This window comes from Leptidea sinapis, chromosome 19 (genome assembly GCF_905404315.1).
Source record: "Leptidea sinapis chromosome 19, ilLepSina1.1, whole genome shotgun sequence".
NCBI classification, from domain to species: domain Eukaryota; kingdom Metazoa; phylum Arthropoda; class Insecta; order Lepidoptera; family Pieridae; genus Leptidea; species Leptidea sinapis.
In genome coordinates this window covers 1639113-1659225 of record NC_066283.1, presented here as the reverse complement: position 1 = coordinate 1659225, position 20113 = coordinate 1639113, and the positions used below count along the sequence as shown (strand labels likewise).

The 20113-nt window shown below is 32.2% G+C and overlaps 1 protein-coding gene across 2 annotated transcripts in view; it reads right to left on the bottom strand.

Annotated features, from left to right (window-relative positions):
- Positions 1-20113, bottom strand: part of LOC126969922 (snRNA-activating protein complex subunit 1-like) — a 24590-nt gene extending 4477 nt beyond the window's left edge. Inside the window, exons 1-7 of one of the 2 annotated variants that reach the window (XM_050815556.1) lie at positions 19904-20113; positions 19650-19797; positions 19485-19578; positions 18310-18344; positions 17602-17845; positions 14776-14901; positions 13245-13352 (exon numbers count right to left, since the gene is read on the bottom strand). In XM_050815556.1, the coding sequence (XP_050671513.1) occupies positions 13245-13352; positions 14776-14901; positions 17602-17728 (361 nt within the window). In that variant the 5' untranslated portion in view covers positions 17729-17845; positions 18310-18344; positions 19485-19578; positions 19650-19797; positions 19904-20113. The remainder of the gene's footprint in view (positions 1-13244; positions 13353-14775; positions 14902-17601; positions 17846-18309; positions 18345-19484; positions 19579-19649; positions 19798-19903) is intronic. The other variant, XM_050815555.1, reaches the window with a different exon arrangement.

Genomic DNA, 20113 nt, shown 5'->3' with positions numbered 1-20113 from the left:
GTAAAATATGAGTAGTAGGGATTCGCCGGTTCTGGCTCACAGTAGTAGGGATTCGCCGGTTCTGGCTCCTCGATTCTGGCTCACTTGCTCGTGATGCCTACTAAAAAAAAAAAAAAAAGAAGTTTGGTGTCAAACTGGTGGTTTTGATGTATTTCCGAGCGATTGCGCTGATCCGTTTTTCGATATCTCTTATAGTTTCAAAGTTAGCATTTTAAATTAAACAGATCCATAATCATTAATAATCACTGGTCATTTAGCTAATGATTGGTGAGCGACTCAATGTCTAAATTTCCATGAACATGATACAGGTAATTTACTAATTACCTCTATCACATTCGTTACTACGATTAAAAAGACAGTTTCTGTATTTATTATTTATTTTTAAAACATGATTTAAATAAAGTATATAATAAAACATCATTGCAGATTGTATCATTTTCAAAATATTTGATGAAATCATTCAAACTCTTCTTATTAAACTTAAAGTATAGATACATTATGCAGTACTCGCCACACACTGCGGTATATTCATTCTGTACTCTTGCAGTATTGTAGTTATACATTCTGCAATTCCTTTGTAAAAACATCAGCTGGAATCCCTGAGGTGGACGACCATATGAATCGAAGTATTGTCCAATACCCTGCTCATCAATGTGTATTGCAACCCAGTGAGTGCCTGGCTTATTATCACTATCTAAATTGCTGACAATATAACAGGGCGTTACAACATATATCGGCAATCGGTTTGCCGCGTAAACATTATTTTTAATACTGGGATCGATTTTGTTCAAATAATTCTGTATCTCGATTGTATTCATATTAGTTGAGAACAGGGTCTTGTCAGTTGCGAGGATTGAATAGTTATGTGGATCATAATAACATAAGCACTCAATAAATAAGGCTTTAATGTATCTTATTCATGTATTTAAAACTTATATGGTTACAATAAAACAAAATATCATTACAAGCGATTCAAATATAAATCTATGAACATTTGATGAAATTATATTTTCATCAATTTTATTATAATATAAAAGCTGATTGAAAACGAACTTTGTACCTACATACTTACGTAGTCATTAGTACAATCTGGAAATGTTGACTCCATTAAACTATCAATAATTGAACTTATCATTTAAGTGCCATTATGTTTCACGACAATATTTAAAAACCAGTACTAATCATAAACAAATTTACTTTTACGATATTTTAGTATAAAATGCTAGAACTGTTCAGAAAAATAATCATTGAAGTGGCGTATTCAGTCAAATTATTATATATTTTGTGTGTTGTGTAATTGTTGAGTGATTTGCTGCAATGGAGGTAAGTTTTATCTATTATTCACTTTGAAATTAAAAAGTAATATCATTTGTTATATTAAGATATGTATGTATAATACTATTCTAAAGCAGTCTTATTGTTGTTGTAGAATGCATTCAACCCAACAATGGAAGAAACTACATATAAAACATTTTACTATCCATTGTCTGAAGATAGTCAGGATTCATTAAAAGTTCCTCAACTTAAATCCTTGAAGAGGGCCAGCTCAAATGAAAATATAGATGCATTATTCGAAGTGAAAAAAACAAAACAAAAGAAAATATCATCATCAATATCCAGAGCACATGAGAATGGAAGTATTTACATTACAACTAATGCAGATGACGGAAGAAATGCATCACATTTGGTTAAAATAGAAATCTATGATCTCAATAAAATAAAAAACACGCCTGCACAAGAACAATGGAAATACGCTGATTATAGATTAAAATATTATACAATCGACAATAATGAAAGTTATAAGGACATAAAAAAGATTTTATACAATGTTACGAAGAAAATTTTAGAAACAGAAAATTATAAGAAATATAATTTTAACAATAAGTAGGTAGCTATGAAGAAATACATAAATATTAGTTCAGTTTAGTTATTAGTTTATTTATTCTCTTATACAAATAATATTATTATATTTTCATCATTTGGAAAATTAAACATAACGATATGGAACTCTGCTTTGTATGTAATGAGGTTGAAAAAATGATCAAGTGAGTTATTTTCTTTGTAAATTATTTAGTATTATATTATTGATGAAATGTGGCTAATATCATTCACTTATGTTGTAGTCAACCTGTTCTACAAAGTGGAGGAGGTTTTAAGAGAAGAAGTGTAGTATTACAAGGCAGTGAAGACAATGATACAAGTACAAAGAGAGGAAGACAAGGGGAACCATCCACATCATCGGGGCTCACCAGTGTGAACGATGAAATGGTGAACTGTTCTTTATGTCAAATCTTAATACGGAAAAGATATTATGCAAATCATCTTAGAAGTAACCTCCATAAGAATAACGTAATGCAATTACATAGTACTTTAAAAAATGTCACAGTACACGAATCGGCTTTTGGTAATAGAATTATCTCATATAAAATAAAGAGTAAATCCAACCAATTACAAACATTCGAAACACCAGAAATGTTTTTGAATTCTATTAAAAATGAAATTATTTCACTATTTGAGGAATCTGTTCGATTGCTTACAATTTTTAAAGTTAATTTTATTCTGCACGCTAATTTTGTTCAAGAAACAAAAAATATTTCTAATGAATTTGAATTTCAAACATGTAGTTATACTATAATGCAGGGTGAGGATTTAAATTTTTTCTTTTCGTCCTTATGTGATATGTTGATGACTAAAATTAGCACATTTGAGAAAAAAGATAGTGGTTGGAGTCTTAAGAAAATAAATGCATTAGACATGAATATAAACAAATTCAATCCATTACGTGGAAAATCATATATTGAGTTACCTAAAGAAATCAAATTAAAAAAAAGTGTTATAAATGTACAAAACTCGGATGATTTATGCATTAAATGGGCTTTGCTTTCTGCATTATATCCAGTTACTAAGAACTCTCAGAGAGTTTCATCTTACAGTAAATATTCAAATAAATTAAATTTTGACGGAGTTACGTTTCCTGTTAAAATGACAGATATACAGAAAGTAGAAAGGTTAAATAATTTAAGTGTAAATGTTTTTGGTCTTGAATACAATTGTAAAAAGAAAGTACATGAATTAGTTGGTCCATTGTATTTAACAAAATCACGGAAAATTGTTCATATCAATTTATTATTTATTTCGCACGGAACAATTAATCATTTTTGCTACATTAAAAACCTATCGCGTTTAGTAAGTGGTCAAATTTCAAACCATGAACATGCAATCTACATCTGTGACGGTTGTCTTTTACACTTCTCAACAAATGATAAGTTATCAGCTCATCAATTGAATGATTGTTGTCATATTAAAGTGGAATTGCCTAATACAGAAAAAACTTTAAAAGATTGGTTTGAACAACCAATTTCAAACAATGTCTTAAAATTTGATAAATTTAATAAGATGTTACAAATACCCTTTGTTATATACGCGGATTTTGAAGCTTTCCTTAATCCAATTCAGACATGCTTTAACGATCCATCAAAACCTTATACAACTAATGTTCACAAACACGAAGTTTATAGTTTTGGGTACTATATTAAATGTTCATATGATGATAGTTTATCAAAATATGAAACATATAGTGGTCCTCATTGTACTCATGTCTTTATGAATCAGTTGTATAAAGATTTAGAAGTGATTTGCACAAAAAATTATTTTGTCATAAGTCCAAAACCTTTGACTTCCAATGATAATTCCAATGATAATAATAATGAAATTATTTCACAATGTAAAGACTGCTTTATATGTCAATCTAATTTAAATGGTGAATGTGCATTATACTTTGACTCGCATACAGGAAATTTTAGAGGAGTTGCACACGAAGTATGTAAGACAAAGTTTAGAATCCCCTATCACATTCCAGTTTTTTTACACAATCTTAGTCAATATGACTCTCATTTTATTGTTCATGCATTAAATTCTATAGAAGGGGAAATTGATATTATTCCACAAACGAAAGAAAAGTACATTTCTTTCACAAAAACGATAAAATTAAATAATCATAAAATTCAATTGAGATTCGTTGATTCGTTTAAATTTTTACCTTGTAGTTTAGACAAACTTGTTCAAAATTTGAAGGAAGAACAATTTCAAACATTAAAATATAATTTTCCAAATAATAATGATTTTTTACGTCTTAGAAAAAAAGGAATTTATCCATATGAATTTATGTCATCACATGATTCCTTAAAACTTTCAGCACTCCCTAGTCGCGATAAATTTTACAATACATTAACCGACACACATATTTCCGATGAAGATTATGAACATGCCAAGGATGTTTGGCAACACTTTCATTGTCAAAATATGTCAGATTATTCTGATTTATATCTTAAAACCGATGTTTTACTTTTAACAGATGTGTTTGAAAATTTCCGAGCCTTATGTTTGCAAACATATGGTCTAGATCCAGCTCATTATTATACAGCACCTGGGTTAAGTTGGGATGCTATGTTAAAATGCACAAAAATTAAATTAGAATTACTTCAAGACTTTGAACAAATAGCTTTTATTAGATCGGGCATTCGAGGAGGTGTATCTCAATGTAGCAATCGTTATGCCAAAGCTAATAACAAATATATGCGAGAATATGATAAAGACACACCAAACTCATTTTTAACTTATCTTGATGCTAATAACCTTTACGGATGGGCCATGTCTCAATTCCTTCCTACAGGAGGTTTTGAGTGGGTAGATGTCACAACTAATTTTGATGTCCCTGATGATTATGAATATGGTTTTATTTTGGAAGTAGATCTAGAATATCCTATTGAACTGCATGATTTACATTCTGACCTACCCTTATGTCCCGAGAATATATGTATTGGTAATACAAAAGACATAAAATTAGTTCCAAACCTTCGTAATAAAATTAAATATGTGATTCACTACAGAAATTTAAAGCAATGTCTGACAATGGGTTTAAAATTACAAAAAATTCATAGAATTTTAAAATTCAAACAATGCGCATGGTTACAATATTATATAGATTTAAATACAAGCATGCGTAAACTAGCCACATCTGATTTCGAAAAAGATTTTTATAAATTAATGAATAACTCAGTGTTTGGAAAAACAATGGAAAATATCGAAAAAAGAGTAAATGTAAAATTATTGAGTCATTGGGAAAATCAGGGTAAAATTCTAGGCGCACAAGATTTAATTGCTAAGCCAGAATTCCATAGTTTATCTATTTTTAATGAAAATTTGGTTGCAGTTCAATTACGAAAGACGAAATTGTTCCATAATAAACCTATTTATTTGGGATTTTGTATATTGGATATTTCTAAAACTCTAATGTACGACTTTCACTATAACTATATGTTTAAAAAGTTTCAAAACAAATTAAAATTATTGTACACAGATACTGATAGTTTAATATATCAAATTTTTACAGATGATTTTTACAGAGATATAAAACCTGATTTACATTTGCGTTTCGATACCTCTGACTATACAGAAAAAAATATATTTGGCTATCCAAAACTCAATAAAAAGAAGTTAGGCTACTTTAAAGATGAAAACAATGGTAACATATTTAATGAATTTGTAGGACTTAGATCTAAAATGTATGCATTAGATGTTGAGGGAAAATTCACAGCTAAAGCTAAGGGGGTTAATAAAAGTGTTACTAAGAATATGAAAATGGAAAATAATAAGACTTGCTTATTTGAAAATAAGAACGAATATTGTTCAATGCTTAGATTTAAGTCAATAAAGCATAATATTTTTACTCAAAGAATAAATAAATCTAGTCTGTCATTTAATGTTACCAAACGGTACATTTTACCAAATAATATTGATACCTTAGCATGGGGTCATCATAAAATAGAATAAATATTATATTAAATTTTAAGAATAAATTATTATAGTTTTAAAAAACCAAATGAGAGATTATTGTATTTAGATGTATAAGTTGCGGAGTAAAACATGATGTACTGTATATTGTTTCAATTATAGATTTTTCTGTTTAAATAAATGGTGGTTTAATAACAGATTGTTTCATTACTATACTAAACCTTAACACACATAGACGTAGTAGATAATGCATCATTTCAATCATCCATTCACTGCAATAGTTGCTGGTCCAAGTGGATGTGGAAAATCAGTTTTCGTAAATAATTTTATAAAATTTTTGAATGATATCTGTGATGCAAATTTTACTCAAATCACCTGGTGCTTTGATGAAATGCAGCCTTTATATAATCTCAACCACATTAATTATCTTCAAGGTTTACCTGATTTATCTATGTTTGACGGAAAAAATCCTCAACTTGTAATAATTGATGACCTGATGAGGGAATCAGATGGTCGTATTGTTGATATATTCACGAAAGGAAGTCATCATAGAAACTTAAGTGTGTTTTATTTATCTCAAAATTTGTTTCATCAAGGTAAAGGACAAAGAGATATATCACTCAACTCAAGTTATATAATATATTTCAAAAATCCTCGAGATAAAACCCAAATTCGATACTTATCTCGTCAAGTATTCCCTGAAAATCCGAAATATTTGGAAGATTCTTACAGAGATGCTACCAATGAAGCTCATGGTTATTTAATGATTGATTTGAAACAAGAAACAAATGAATTGTGTCGCGTTAAGACAAAGATATTTCCATCCGATGGATATTGCACTGTTTATGTACCCACAAAAGGGTTTAAATATGGTAAGAATCAAGAAATTTCGATCATTTATAAATGATGCATAGACGTTTAAAGACGCATAAAGATCTGTTAATTGCTCTACATAAACTGAAGCCAAAATATCAAAAAGCTTTATTAAAATCATGTAACAAAATAGAAATAAATTACATTTGTGAATGTATTCATAACGTACTGCGGGGTAACGTTGAATTGGCCGAGAAAGAAAAATCTAAATTAAAGAAATATAAAAATATTCTTCGAAAATTGGTAAGAAAAGGTACGAATAAAATTAGAAAAAATATAATTGTACAAAAAGGAGGTTCATTTCTACCGATAATATTGGGTTCTATTCTAAGTGGGTTGATTAATTCATTTATTTAAGAAAATGGACAATGCTAAAAAAATGTTACTTATTGAACCATCATTATTGGAGAAGTTAAAACAACACAAAGAAAATGATACGCCAAGATCTCGATTAGATGCTGATATGCAAAATATCTTAAGCAGTGACATAGAAGATCGAAAGAAATGTATTTTATATTTGCAAACCCTTCAAAGATATCTAAACTTCGTCAAAGAGGATCGACAACCATACCACATACCACTTATAAATGATAATGATTCATATATTGGTTTTAATCAAGGTCATAATGAAATCGATACTGATTATATAAATCATGATGTGAATAAAATAAATGTAGTTCCTTCTCAAACATCCGTGGAGGTTAACAAAAATATTGGGGAAATATACATGAGCTCTGAAATACTGAAACTAATACCGAAAACATATGCTAAAAAAGGTGAACTTTTACTAAATTTGATTTCCTTGAATAAAAATAAAATAAGCTGGGATGAATCTGGTACCGTGATTATAGATAATGAAAAAATACCTGGGAGTAATATTGTGGACTTGGTGAGTGATACCTTGAGAGCTCTTCAGAAAAGTGAACCTATAGGTTGGGAAAAATTCGCAACAACTTTAAAGGAAATAAAAGTACCGCTCACTTATATCGGGAACCCAAAGCGAGTGGATTTTATAAACCATTTGCAATTAAAAGAGGTTGAATCTAAATCAGTACCTGACGAAGAATTTTCTACACCAACAAGTAATAAGTACACAGGGAAACTAAAAAAAAGATTGGACTGGGAAAAATGGACCCCATATTAGAAATAAATAAAATTTATTATGATGCGTCACATCCTGCTGGCTACAGCACTATTGATAAATTGTCAAAAGCAATGAAGGGTAAAATGGACAGAAATAGTGTCTTAAAGTGGTTACAATCACAAGAAACATATACATTACATAAACCTGTTCAAAGAAAATTTTCTCGTAACAGATATATTTTGTCTAATATTAATGAGTTATGGCAGGCCGATTTAAGTGATATGAGATCTTATTCTGAATATAATGATGGTTTCAAATACATACTTTGTGTTATTGATGTCTTTAGTAAATATGCGTATGTTCGAGCAATGAAAAAGAAAAACTCTGAAACAGTTAAGGAATGCTTTGAAAGTATTTTTGCTGAAGCTAATACTACACCTACACATATACAGTCTGACAAAGGAACTGAATTTGTTTCCAAATATGTACAAAAATATTTTAAATTAAAAAACATAAATTATTATACAACCAATAATCCAGATATTAAAGCAAGTATTGTCGAAAGATTTCGGAGAACTCTTAAAACGAAAATGTGGCGCTATTTTACACACAAAAATACTCATAAATACATTGATGTTTTACAAGATCTAGTGCATTCATATAATCATAGTTTTCATTCTAGTATAAAAATGTGTCCATGTGATGTTAATAATACAAATATAATGAGTGTATGGCAAAATTTATATGATAGAGAAAGTAAGATAAAAACATCAATTAGTATGGTGAATCCAAGAATTCACGTTGGAGATTATGTTAGAATAACAAAACATAAACATATTTTCCAAAAAGGATATGAATCAAATTGGAGTGACGAAATATTCATCGTATCTACCATAATACACCGATCTCCGTTTGTAGTATTTACTTTAAAGGATTTAGAAGGCGAAGAGATAGTTGGTACTTTTTATGAAAAAGAGTTACAAAAAATCATATTCGACCCCACTACTAAATACAAAATAGATAAAATAATACGCTCTCGATATACCGGTAACAGAAAAGAATTGTTGGTGAAGTGGAGAGGTTATCCAAATAAATTTAATAGCTGGATATTAGCTTCTACTTTGAAAAAAATATGAATAAAGATAGTTTTTATTTAACTTTACTAAGCAATAGTTCTATGGATTATTTTCCTGATAATACAACAACATTATTTTCTACGAAACTGCCAAAACCAACAATACTAGAAGGTGAATGGAGGGTTGGAGTAGTAGAATTTCAGTACCCATGCACTATGTTCACCGTTCAAGAACATGAAAACATTATTTATATAACAAAGTTGATGCAAGTACCCAATGAAAGTAAACCGTCATATGTTTATTACAAGACACATATTCCAGCCACAAATTACGATAACATAAATCATATTTTGATAGCACTGAATAACACTCGAGAAAAAATTAAATTTAAGTGCGATGAGGTTTCAAGGATTGTAGTTGCTACGATAACGGATGAATCCATAAAATCTGTAACTCTATCACCTAAATTATGTCTTCAACTAGGGTTCGAACCAAACAGGAATCTCGTTGAAAAAAATTTTGGAAAGTGTCCAGCTAATTTGCATTTGGGTTTACCCTCTCAATTATTTGTTTATTGTGACATAGTGGAGCCTCAAATCGTTGGAGATGTTATGACACCCTTTTTACGAATAATACCATTGGATCCCTCAAAATACATATATGGAGCGTACAAAATGCACGTTTTCTCTCCTCCCCATTACCTACCTGTGATGCGTAGAGAATTTGATACAATTGAAATAGATATAAGAACAAGCACCGGTCAAAAGATACCATTCCAATTTGGAACAGTGTGCATTAAACTCCACTTTCAAAAATTATAATGTACGACAAACGTGATAATATTTCATGTCCATATGAACACTATTATACTCACCAGGCCGGATCGGGTATCGGAGTTATTTATAAAGGAGCACCGTATCAAAGAGGTCATGGAATCGGAAGTTTTCTTGGGGGGCTGTTTAGATCTATTTTACCACTACTGTCTAGTGGTGTTCGAACTATTGGTAAAGAAGCATTAAGTACCGGTGTAGGTATATTATCAGATATGGTTAATGCACGCCCCATGGAAGATTCAATAAAAACTCGTCTAAAAGAAGTCAGCTCAAATTTGAAACGAAAAGCTGATGCTAAAATAGATAATATCAACATGTTTGGATCTGGGTATATAACAAAACGAAAACGTCGTTCTGCGATCATTCCATCATTGACTGCGAAAGCGAAAGCTATTAAGAAATTAAAATTGAATCAAAAACAAATCAAAGATATATTTACTGATTAAATATGTCATTTTTACATAGTCAGTCTTGTGAATGCATTAAGTCCGAATTGGATTTATTTGCATTACCATCAACTCAAACTAGCATTGAAAGTGGACTATGGATTCATTATAAGCCCATTTCATCACTTGCTGATGATGGGCCAATAGAATTTCAAGTACCTGGGGCAGGTGATGACTATGTGGATTTATCCCATACTTTACTCCATATAAAAGCTAAAGTTTTGAATCAAGATTATACAAAACTGACAGTACCGACAGTTGTGGCCCCAGTTAATAATTGGTTACATACACTTTTCAGCAACTTGATGTATATTTAAATCAAAAACTTGTATCGCCACCGAATAATACATATGCATATCGAGCTTATATTGAAACTCTATTGAATTATGCACCTGCTGCAAAAGAATCTCATCTCACTTGTGGTCTATGGTATGAAGATACAGCTGGAAAAATGGATGCAACTGATGAACAAAATAAAGGATTTATTAAAAGACAAGAATTGGCTAGTGAAAGCAAAGAAATAGAAATGATAGGACATTTACATGGAGATTTATTCAACCAAGAAAAATTTTTGATTAATGGCGTTGACATGTGCGTAAAGTTAGTTCGTTCTAGAGAAAATTTCAATCTCATGGCTTCATCAACTGACCATAAATTTAAAGTGTCTATTACAGATGCAACTCTTATTATTCGAAGAGCACGAATCAACCCAACTGTGCTACTTGCACATCAAAAAGTTTTATCATCTACCACAGCAAAATATCCAATCACGCGAGCAGAAGTCAAAGTTTTAACTATACCATCATGCATTCAGGGGAAAACCCTTGATAACATATTCCTTGGTCAAATACCCAAAAGGTGTATAGTCGGTTTTGTGAATAATGCATCCTTTAATGGTAGTCTCACAAAAAACCCATTCAATTTCGAAAATTATGATATTAATACATTTTGTTTATACATAAATGGACAACAGATACCTTCAAAAGCATTACAGCCATCGTTTGACAGTAATATTTTTACTACGGTCTATCATACGTTATTCTCAGGAACAGGTATACATTTCCTAAATGAATGCAATGGAGTATCAAGAGAGCAATATGCCAAAGGGTTTTGCTTGCTAGCCTTCGACTTAACACCCGATTTATCAGCAAATTCTTCAAGTCATTGGAATCTTATAAAACATGGTAGTGTAAGATTAGAAGTTCGTTTTGAATCAGCTCTTACACAAACAATTAACTGTATTGTTTATGCGGAATTCGATAATGTTATTGAAATTGATAAAAATCGTAATATTTCTGTAGATTACAGCAGTTAGAATATAATAATTAATGTTTGAATCGTTTGTATCCTTGTGTATTTTTTATGTTGATTAAATACTAGATTACCTTATAAATTTATATAATAAAAATATGTATATAAAATGATATTTTGTTTTATTATGGTGAAACATAATGGCACTTAAATGATAAGTTCAATTATTGATAGTTTAATGGAGTCAACATTTCCAGATTGTACTAATGACTACGTAAGTATGTAGGTACAAAGTTCGTTTTCAATCAGCTTTTATATTATAATAAAATTGATGAAAATATAATTTCATCAAATGTTCATAGATTTATATTTGAATCGCTTGTAATGATATTTTGTTTTATTGTAACCATATAAGTTTTAAATACATGAATAAGATACATTAAAGCCTTATTTATTGAGTGCTTATGTTATTATGATCCACATAACTATTCAATCCTCGCAACTGACAAGACCCTGTTCTCAACTAATATGAATACAATCGAGATACAGAATTATTTGAACAAAATCGATCCCAGTATTAAAAATAATGTTTACGCGGCAAACCGATTGCCGATATATGTTGTAACGCCCTGTTATATTGTCAGCAATTTAGATAGTGATAATAAGCCAGGCACTCACTGGGTTGCAATACACATTGATGAGCAGGGTATTGGACAATACTTCGATTCATATGGTCGTCCACCTCAGGGATTCCAGCTGATGTTTTTACAAAGGAATTGCAGAATGTATAACTACAATACTGCAAGAGTACAGAATGAATATACCGCAGTGTGTGGCGAGTACTGCATAATGTATCTATACTTTAAGTTTAATAAGAAGAGTTTGAATGATTTCATCAAATATTTTGAAAATGATACAATCTGCAATGATGTTTTATTATATACTTTATTTAAATCATGTTTTAAAAATAAATAATAAATACAGAAACTGTCTTTTTAATCGTAGTAACGAATGTGATAGAGGTAATTAGTAAATTACCTGTATCATGTTCATGGAAATTTAGACATTGAGTCGCTCACCAATCATTAGCTAAATGACCAGTGATTATTAATGATTATGGATCTGTTTAATTTAAAATGCTAACTTTGAAACTATAAGAGATATCGAAAAACGGATCAGCGCAATCGCTCGGAAATACATCAAAACCACCAGTTTGACACCAAACTTCTTTTTTTTTTTTTTTTAGTAGGCATCACGAGCAAGTGAGCCAGAATCGAGGAGCCAGAACCGGCGAATCCCTACTACTGTGAGCCAGAACCGGCGAATCCCTACTACTAATATGTATTTCGATAAATAAAAAAAAACTTATTATTTAATAGCCTGAGGGCGGTCGCTCCATTCCCAATCAGTGGTATCATTAAGAAAGTCATTTATGTTATTGTAGCCTTTACCACACTAACGTTTTTCAACAATTCTTTTGAATAACGTAATACTTTTGTTTTGAACATTTTCTGGGATCCTGTTGTAAAAGCATATACATCGCCCCAAAAAAGACTTGCTAACTCGACTTAGCCGAGTAGTAGCCATTATAAGCTTATGTCTGTTCCTGGTGTTAACATTATGGTTAAGACAGTTTCTCGCAAATTCACTTATGTGCTTATGTATTAACTCAATAAATATGTGCAGTTTATCCACTTTCATTCAGGAAAACAGATGTTATATAATTTCCTGTTCAATGAGCCCACACCCACTGTGCTTGGTTGGTTAAATCATTTTTGCATCACAAATATATAGGTGTCTAATTGGATAGAAGGCCTATGACTTCAAAGCATCCCTTGTACGACCAAAATCATCTCAAAACATATTTAATACAATTATAAGTATTTACCATCATTTGTGGTTATTCCCTTGATAGTGTTTTGCAAAGTTTCATTCAGTTGTGTTGCAAAATTTTCGTTTATATATTTTTGATTATTAAACTGTGTCGCATCATCACCTAAAACAAAGTTCAACAGCCTGTATTAAACAAATACTTACAAAAAAATCTTATAACAATGTAAAGTATTATTTAATTTATAACAAAGCTTGGGTATGATATAGGAGCTTTTAATTACTCAAATAGCATGCAACCTAAATCAAAAATTTGGTCATGTGAAAGAGGAATGGAGCGAAGCATCCTGAAAATTAAAAGAAACCATAAAATATCTCACAAAATTATAAGAAATAAGACAAATGTTATTGATGCTCTGTCTCACTGTAGAAAACTTAAGTGGCGATGGGATGACTTAAGTCTCGTAGCTAAACTTGCAGACAATAGATGGAGTCACAAGATATCATGTTGGAAAGGGCCACAAGGCACTAGAAGTAGAGGTCGACCATCAACCCTGTGGTCTGATGATATCATACCAGTGGCCGGTGAACAGTGGATGGAGACTTCAAGGAACAGGGATAGTTGGAAATCTCTAGAGGAGGCCTTCAGCTTTGAGAACGAGCGGTTCTTACTATAAAAAATTATTTTTAAATTGAAAGTTATAGAAATAAGTTTATTTTGTATATAATATATTAATATTTAAGGAATATGTACAAATTATTTAATTTAGTAAGGAATATAAGGCTTTTTTAATTTTATTTTTTATTTATTTATTAGCATGCAACCTCAGGAAAAATCAGAGCTTCAGGTTCGAGCAATATCTGTTGACAATGACCTGTACTCAGTGAGGAAGCAGAAATGATGGTTTATCCAGTTTCGAGACCGTGTGCCGTACATAGGCGACTTGACGAGCAGGTTGTTCATCATACTTATGTATGTGAGTGATACTCTGTACTGCACACTGAAGCAAGGGATTCTTGATTGACCCCAAGGTTTGAAGCAGCATCGCAACTACGTTCTTTTTTTTATGAAAATAAGGGAAGAGACGAGCAGCACGTTCAGCTAATGGTAATTGATACGCCCTACCCATTGCAATGTAGTGCCACTCAGGTTCTTGAAAAACACAAAAATTCTGAGCGGCACTACAATTGCGCTCATCACCTTGAGACATAAGATGTTAAGTCTCATTTGCCCAGTAATTTTACTAGCTACGGCGCCCTTCAGACCGAAACACAGTAACGTTCACACATTACTGCTTCACGGCAGAATCAGGCGCCGTACCCATGTGGTACCCATAATCTAGCCGGCTTCCTGTGCAAAGGAGCCTCTCACTGGTTCATTGAAACTTCACTTTGAAACATAAAAATTCTCATTATACCTTATTTTTGATGAGATGTAAACTGGTCGTTGATAAGAGAGACAAAACGGATTGTCCACGAATATACAATACATTAATTTAATTAAAGAAGGCTCAACAGACTTCTTATAACAGCTTTTTTTATTACTTTCTACAAATATTTTTCTAGAATAAAAGATTTGTGGAACTAACCCATAGCAGCGTCCCTCGCACGTGCATACCGCTTGCATATGACACCCAGATCTTTAATCAATTCAACCTCTTCACCTTTTCTATTAAGGACACCACGGAAACTTATACCGTCACGGGCAAATGACCCTGAAAATATTAAAAGTGTTACCTTAAGTTTTAAATGTCAAAGTAAGCACATTAATAAAACCTGCTGAGACATGTATTGTTAACACAGTGAGAATCAAATTAATAACTTTTATATGATAATTTCACTACTTAATGGTTATTTTGGTTTTTGTAACATTGATTCACGTAGAACCATAGCTGCAAGTCGCCATTACAAGCACATAAGCTCTAAAATTTATAACAAAATCGACAAAAGCTTAAACATCTACCCACTGACCAAGAGGAAATGTAAAGCGAAACTTGACTCCTGGTTAAAAACACTAGATTATGAAGATGCAGAGAAACTTGTGGATGTGTAAAATATTTATCACTCCCTCACACACCTAAGAAAACCACACACAGCACAAATGAAACTAACTTCACAATCACTATATACATATCTCTAACACTCACCCACACACTTCACCCAAAACTAAACACATAATATAATAATAATGTATATATTTCAAATCACATGTCCTGTACTATTTTGTAATGTCTTGTTATCAATTACCGTACTCTGTTTACTATTTAGATCTTTGTGCATGGAACATTGGAACATGGAACATTCCTTATTGTATTCGGAGAAGGGCGATGTTAGCTACGCTGCAGTTTATACTTTTGCAGCTATCATAGTTTTTACTTGTTTGTATTATCTTTGTTAAATTGTTCCAAATAAAAGTTTTTTATTTATTATGATGTAATGATAATAATAAACTCAGACCTTTCGACCATATTTAAACACAAAACGGAACTTGCATCTCAAATGAGCTGTTATTCTTTGCAATGTATTTTTGGTATTTTTCACCGAACCGAATCTAGTCGAAATCGTCGAGTTGCTATGTTGATTGAAGCAGAATTATAATACAAAATATAGTCACATATTACGCCATGAGAATATTAAGTACAGGTTGTCCGCCGGCAGATTTTATACTTATAAAAATAAAATCAATTAAACCATGACTCTACCATCAAAGTCATTTATTTACTATCTTACACCAAAATAACGCGGATTTCATTTAAAAATAACTCCAATTAAATGGCGGCCTTCTAGCTGCAAACATTCTTGCAATCTTTCCATGAAGGAAAAAACTCGTGTTCGCTTGCAAAATTCAGGATTGAACGCCACAACCTCGGGTAGTATTTGCTGGTAGGGCATGTATAGTTGATGGCGAATTGTTGTATACGTGAGACATTAAATATCCCCATAGGAAAAAGTCACAAGGACTCAGATTGGGGGGCAAGGCTATGTGGCCAAGTCGACTTATTAATTTTCCGGAAAAAAGCTCTCTCACTTTTGCCATTGAGTCCCTTGCAGAATGTGCCGTGGCCCCATCCTGCTGAAGATGGATCCCGTTCTTGTAACTAACATGGCGCACCAAAATGTGGTCATTGCGCTGTGCAGGGGTTTAACATGAACATGAATTGTTTTGGATTGTTTGCATTCCAATATTCTATGTGCCGCGGGTACGCCAATATGGAAATGCGCCTCGTCACTAAAAAAGATGTTGCATAAACGGGTAGGCGTAGAAAATCGTTCCAGAAAGACTCTAGCATAATTCTGCCTTTTTATGCTGTCTTCTTTTTCATCTGCTTTCAACTTTTGGGTGATTTGGAGCTTGTACGGATGGTTCTGTTGTGTTCGAATAATTTTATGATCTGACGTCTTTTTCACACCCGTTGATGCTGCAATCTTCCCGACAGACTTGCGGGTTTTGCAAATATTCCCTTCACACAAGTTCTGCGTTTTAAGGAGTAATAACTGACGTTGAAGCTTCAGGACGAAACTCATTTCTAACCGATCCAGTTTCTCTCAAGTTTTAAGTCCATATTAATTGGTTTAACGAGCCATCGTTATATTTTGCTAGACGCCGTAACCGCAATTTATAGTCGACGGGCGGCCTGTATATAATTTCTAAGAATGTAGGCCACTGTTGTTCTCATAGCCTTTATTATCATTATAGTCAAACTGATATCAAGAACATAGTGATAGTCCAGGTTAACTGAAACAGTAGGTACTGCCACCAGACTTGTGCCACTCTGGTGCCTTGCACTTGTTTCACTGTGAAAACTATGTATTTTTAATGAGAAAAAGGGAATTAGATTAACAAAGTAACCTGATGGTGTGTGATAATTACAATGTACCAACCAGTATTCTTGATAAAACCCAAAATTCTAATTTAGCTGGCGTTTTGAAACTGTCTATGTTAACCTTCCCAAATCGGCAGTACCCCAGGGCATTAGATTTTTTAGATACACCACAAATAAGTGTGTGTTGCATATATTGCATAGTCTTATAGATTATTTCAATGGCTTTGTGATACATTCACTCAAATCATCCAAATTATAAGCAATCTATTGCTACAGGTAAAATAATACACATTTTCAGAACACAGCGCCGTTCAGAGTTTCCCGGTACGTAAAGTCTTGTTCACCCACAAATTTCACTAGCTGTGCTTTCCTTCAAACAGAAATATATTCATGCTTGCACAGTAGACAAAGGCACCACTGTGGCATCCTGTCCAAAGAATCCTCCCACTTGTAAAGAAGTCCAGGAGCAATGTATATTAGTATAAGCTGCTATCGTCACTCATCCTTTATCAACATCATTTACACATTCGGGGTGAACTTTCTTAACCACTTCATTCTGATATCGAAATATATTTAAGGAAATCAACTCACCATCGCTATACTTTCTATATTGTGACTCCAACCCTCTGTCTCTTTCCACGGCAGTACAATAAGTGTATTTAACCAACAGAGATCCCAATATATATAACACGTCTAATCTGTTCTGTTCGCGGGCCATTGCTTCTATTTTCTTTATAGCAGCGACATCTTCAGGAACAAGTCGAAAGTATGCAAAGTTTGTGTATGGTTGCGTAGTGACTAGGGCGTACACTACAAATAGACCAGCTATGGTTTTCTGCAAAATTGTGTTTCAATACTTATAACAGTAGTAAACACATTTACATATTATATTTATATATCAAAACTCAACATATAACTCTAAATATAAATAATTTACAAGTTTGTCTTTGCTTTAAAATGTAAGGAGTTCTTTAGCATACAACTAAAATGCATAAAAAAATTTGAATCATATCTAGTTGATAAATGCTTCTATGTTTAAAGGAATTCTATAGGTATAAATTTATTTTTTATTTATTTCCCCGCTCCCCACTCGCACTTTTCGGTGCGACCTAGCGTGACAGATTTTATTCGGGTCCCCATTTGGGTCGCGACAGTTTCCCACCCAGGGAGACACCCCCTCGATCTGACATTCCCTATTAGCTTTGTGGGACAGGGTGCTCAATACTATGTAATCACAATTCATGCAAATAATTAAATTTGATTTCAATTTTTGTATAATAGGGGCAATTAGTGGCTCACCTGATGGCAAGCGGAAAACAGCAACCCCTGGACATCTGCAATACCAGAGGTCAAGAGATTCATTATATTGGATAAGTCAATAAACTGACATAGATATGGACTAGTATACTGTTATGTTCTATGTTATATTATTATAAAGCAATGCAGCTGATGTTATTAGTAAATATATTTATATACAGCTTAGGTTCTAAAGAATCATAAAGCGAAAAGTTTACAGAAATTAACATATTAACTCCAGCCTCTAATATATTCTTGTTATGATATAATTCTATTCTACTTGATTAAGTCTTATCTTGTTTTGGTCTATGTATATCCTTTTACTATTCAATTGTAGGATTTTTTGATTTGATCCTAGAAAATGTATAAAATTAGTGTGTTGAGAAATTGAAAATAAATTGTTAAAAACATTTATGTAGTAAAGAGGAATATGAAAATGACTTTCTAAATGATACCTCCACCACAACCCTGGGAATAAATTATACTGTAACAGAATTTTATTAAAAAGAGGCTTCTTGAAGTTTTGTGTGGCTGTTCTTCTCAGGTCTGTGGCATATTTTTACCAATGGGTGGTACTTGGATAGATTTTGACACTCAATAAACACACAATAAGATTTTAAAATCTTATGAGTGTAGGTAAAGGCATAAATTCCCTTAACTCCATCCTCACATCCTGATACCTGCAGCAGACTGAAAATGCTGTAATCTTTTTGAGAAAACGAGACCTGGATGGAGTAGGAAGATAAACTGACAACATTCAAGAATCTTGGTGTGCAAACAACTCAGTTAAACTAAATATGCCACATCCACAACTGTTTACCTACTTTTCTTTATTTCTAAGTGACAGAGAGCCGCCGAATTCCACCTGTGCACAACAACCCATAAGTTAGGATATCATCCTCACCATCTGGATGTGTGAGGGTCCTCCACAGTGCGGTTATCAAGGAGCTTTCTTCCACGTACTACAAAGCTGTGGAATGAGCTTCCTTGTGCAGTGTTTCCGGGATGATACAACATGGGTACCTTCAAAAAAAGCGTGTACATCTTCCTTAAAGGCCGGCAACGCTCCTGTGATTCCTCTGGTGTTGCAAGAGATTGTGGGTGGCGGTGATCACTTAACAACAGGTGACCCATACGCTCGTTTATCCTACTATTCCATAAAAAAAAAAGAGATATACCTGAAAATCATCTGTGTAATCTATCATGTATCTCTTGGCAATAAAAATAAGCTCTTCCGATACTTCTGCCACTTCTGCACTACCAGATCTTCCCCTGAAACGTATTGGTACATCAGCTTAAGGTCATAATTCACAAGACTAGTTACACAAATAAATTTTAATTACCAATAAAGACAGCTAAAATTTAGCTCCTTCCATATGCTACTAAATGAGTAAAAAGTAAGTGTTTCTAACTGTGTGCATTTTTGAATTAAAAATTCACAATCCTCGCTAAATCCGTCTGCTATATAATATTTGTTGAAGAAACTTCTATCTGTAAACGTATAAAAAATTGAAGTTGTTAACGATTTCAAAAAATATTAGAGGTACAAATACATACAAATAACTCTAGTTATATTAAGAATTTATTAAATACCTACATTGCATTCTCATGCTCATTTTTGGTGATAGTAGAAACACGTTAATGAATAATTATTTTCGTAATGGACAATAGCATACAACGGTAAATTGTACGAGTTTGTCCAAAGTTAATTTAAACAGTAAACACTACCTACGTTCAGATATAATAAATAATAACAAAATTACTGAACATAGTGTATTGAGTATTCTCTTTGAAAATTACAGCAAAG